Here is a 2,395-nt window from a genome sequence, read left to right on the forward strand (position 1 = left end):
AAATTACCTGGCAATTTTTCCCACAGGCAGGGAGCCGCGGCGGCCGTGCCGGCGCTCGGTGTGCCCGGGCTCCGAGGCGCCGGGGCAGGGAATCATGCGGGGCACAATGGTGAGCAGCCCGGGGCTGCTGCTTCTCGCCCCTCGGCAGGCGGACTCCGAGCCGCAGCTGCCCCGGGCCAGCAGCAGCCGGCAGCTCGCAGGCGCTCTCAGCGCCCGGCCCGGCACGGAGCTGGGCTGCAGCGGCTGCAGAGCCACAGGGGCCGCGGCTGCGGCCAGCGCAGAGCTCGCGGAGGCTGCGCTTGTCTCCGCACCTGCTGCCGCACCTCTGGGCAGCGGCGACAGCGCAGCCACAGCTGCCACCGCCCTCCTGAGCCCCCGCACGGCCGGCACCAGCAGCGACCTCTCATCGTGTCCCTTTCAGGGTGCCATCAGCACGGCTGCAAAGCTGTTCCCGAGGCCGAGCTCCCAAACGATCTGTCAGAAGCACTCCTGATGTCTCTGAAGGCAGACAGTAGTTTTTCTCCATGGAGCGATCCCGACTACTAGTTGGGACAGCTCCATTCTGGAATCTGCTCCCTTGAAGAGGTTGTGAAGCACCTCCGGAAGGGACCAGCAGCTCCGCTTTCAAACATGCCTGGGGCCCAAGGAGCATCTTGGCATAAGCAGAGGGATGCCATTTGTGAGTGTGCAGCGAGCGCAGATGTGGAGAATACATTCTGCGCCAGGTATTGCAGTGTGAGGGAGAGCCTGGGTCCGGCAGCTGGCAATGAACACAAAAGGAACCTCAGAAGATTCCTGGGTGAGTACAGGGCCACCCCTGTGGCCTCTAGGCTGGGGCCTGTGTCCCCTCCCAAGGCCAGGGCTGGCAGGTTTGTGGCTGTTTCCCGATGTCTGGAAGAGGCCTCGTGCTCTGCTGGGCCCCATCCGTGGCTGGAAGCAAGAGCCCCAGCTGCCCCCAAGGCTGTGCAGTTCTCCTGCTGCAGCCTGTGCCCACAGCTGTGTCCCTGCCTGTGCCCACAGCTGTGTCCCTGCCTGTGGCCAGGCTCTTGGCTCTCTGGCTGCCAGTTGAGGGAGGCCCACACTGCCTCAGGGCTCCCTGCTCTGCTCCCTGGCCGTGGGCTGAGCAGATTGCAGGGCCGGCTCTGCTTCTGGCAGCCAGCAGCTCTTTCCTGCTCCAGGTGAACGGTTCAGGTGCCATCCCGTGGGCACGGCGGTGCTGATTCTGCTGCTCCTGGTGCTGGTGCTGGCTTTGGGGGCGGCCTTGGCTGTGCCGGCAGGTAAGGGAGGGGCAGCAGCGTGGGCCCAGCCCCTCGGGGCAGAGCGGGCTCCCTGCTCCCTGCACAGGGGAATCCTCAAAACCTTCTCCTCTTCCCCCTGCAGCACCACAGGTTCCAGTCACACCTGCCACTCCGCCATCTCTTCTGGGCTGTCCCCATGGCTGGGTGGGCTACAATGGGGTCTGCTACTACTTCTCACGGGATTACAGCACGTGGGAGCAGGGTCAGGAACGGTGCTCCGAGCTCAATGCCTCCCTGGCCATTGCCAAGGATGAGGAGGCCATGGTGAGTGAGGGGCTGCGGGCGCTGTGGGGTGGCTGAGGGCAGCCTGGGGGCGCTCCTGGGCCGGGCTCGGTGCTCGCAGGGCCGGGGCTGCAGCCCTGGGCCGGGGCCTTGCAGGGAAGGAGCCCCGGCGTGCGGGGGCAGCCCCGGGCACGTGTCCCCCCGAGGGGCCGGGGCAGCTCCCACTCCTCTCTCCTGGGCAGGATTTGCTCTCCCGCCTCTGCGGAAACGTCGATTTCTGGCTCGGGCTGCGCAGACGGGGCGAGCACCTGCACTGGGGGGACGGCAGCAGCTACAGCTCCCGGTGAGTGCCGGGGAGCCGGGCAGGGCCTGGGGGCACAGGGGCACAAGGGCTTCCCCTGGCAGCCAGCGCTGCCTCTGCTCCTCCCTGCAGGGTTCCTGTCCTCGGCAGTTCCCAGTGCGTGTACCTGGCTGACAGGAGATTCAAGAGTGGGAACTGCTCCCATGAGCGGCCGTATCTCTGCAGCAAGGCCCAAGCTCCCCTGTAACAGGGGCTGCACAAAGGACCTTCTCCACGCTGGGCAGTGCCAGCTTCACATCTGAGCCCAGCACAGCGCTGTCCTTCCTCAGCTGCGCCCTGTGCCTTGCATTTCCTCTCAGGGTCACCTCAGTGCCTCTTCATCGCCAGTGCCAGCGCTGGGCTGGGGCTGCAAAGGAAAAGTCTCTGCAATCCATCCTGGCACCGATGCTGACTGCAGTGAGGGCATTGCCCTCATGACACAACAAGCTCCAGTGGGAAATCCAATGCGAAATCCTAATCGCCCTGGGCTCTTGGAAATCATCACGAACTGGCCTGAAGGTGACACTGTTGCACT

The 2,395-nt window shown here is 65.3% G+C and overlaps 1 protein-coding gene across 1 annotated transcript; it reads left to right on the forward strand.

Moving 5' to 3' along the window:
• The first annotated feature begins 630 nt into the window (after positions 1-630).
• On the forward strand, positions 631-2,068 carry LOC131561384 (C-type lectin domain family 2 member B-like). The gene is made up of 5 exons (XM_058810667.1): positions 631-799; positions 1,179-1,277; positions 1,381-1,562; positions 1,763-1,863; positions 1,954-2,068. Exons 1-5 carry the CDS (start codon positions 631-633, stop codon positions 2,066-2,068), a joined length of 666 nt encoding a protein of 221 aa, XP_058666650.1.
• The last annotated feature ends 327 nt before the right edge of the window (positions 2,069-2,395 follow it).

Source organism: Ammospiza caudacuta, chromosome 9 (genome assembly GCF_027887145.1).
Source record: "Ammospiza caudacuta isolate bAmmCau1 chromosome 9, bAmmCau1.pri, whole genome shotgun sequence".
NCBI lineage: Eukaryota > Metazoa > Chordata > Aves > Passeriformes > Passerellidae > Ammospiza > Ammospiza caudacuta.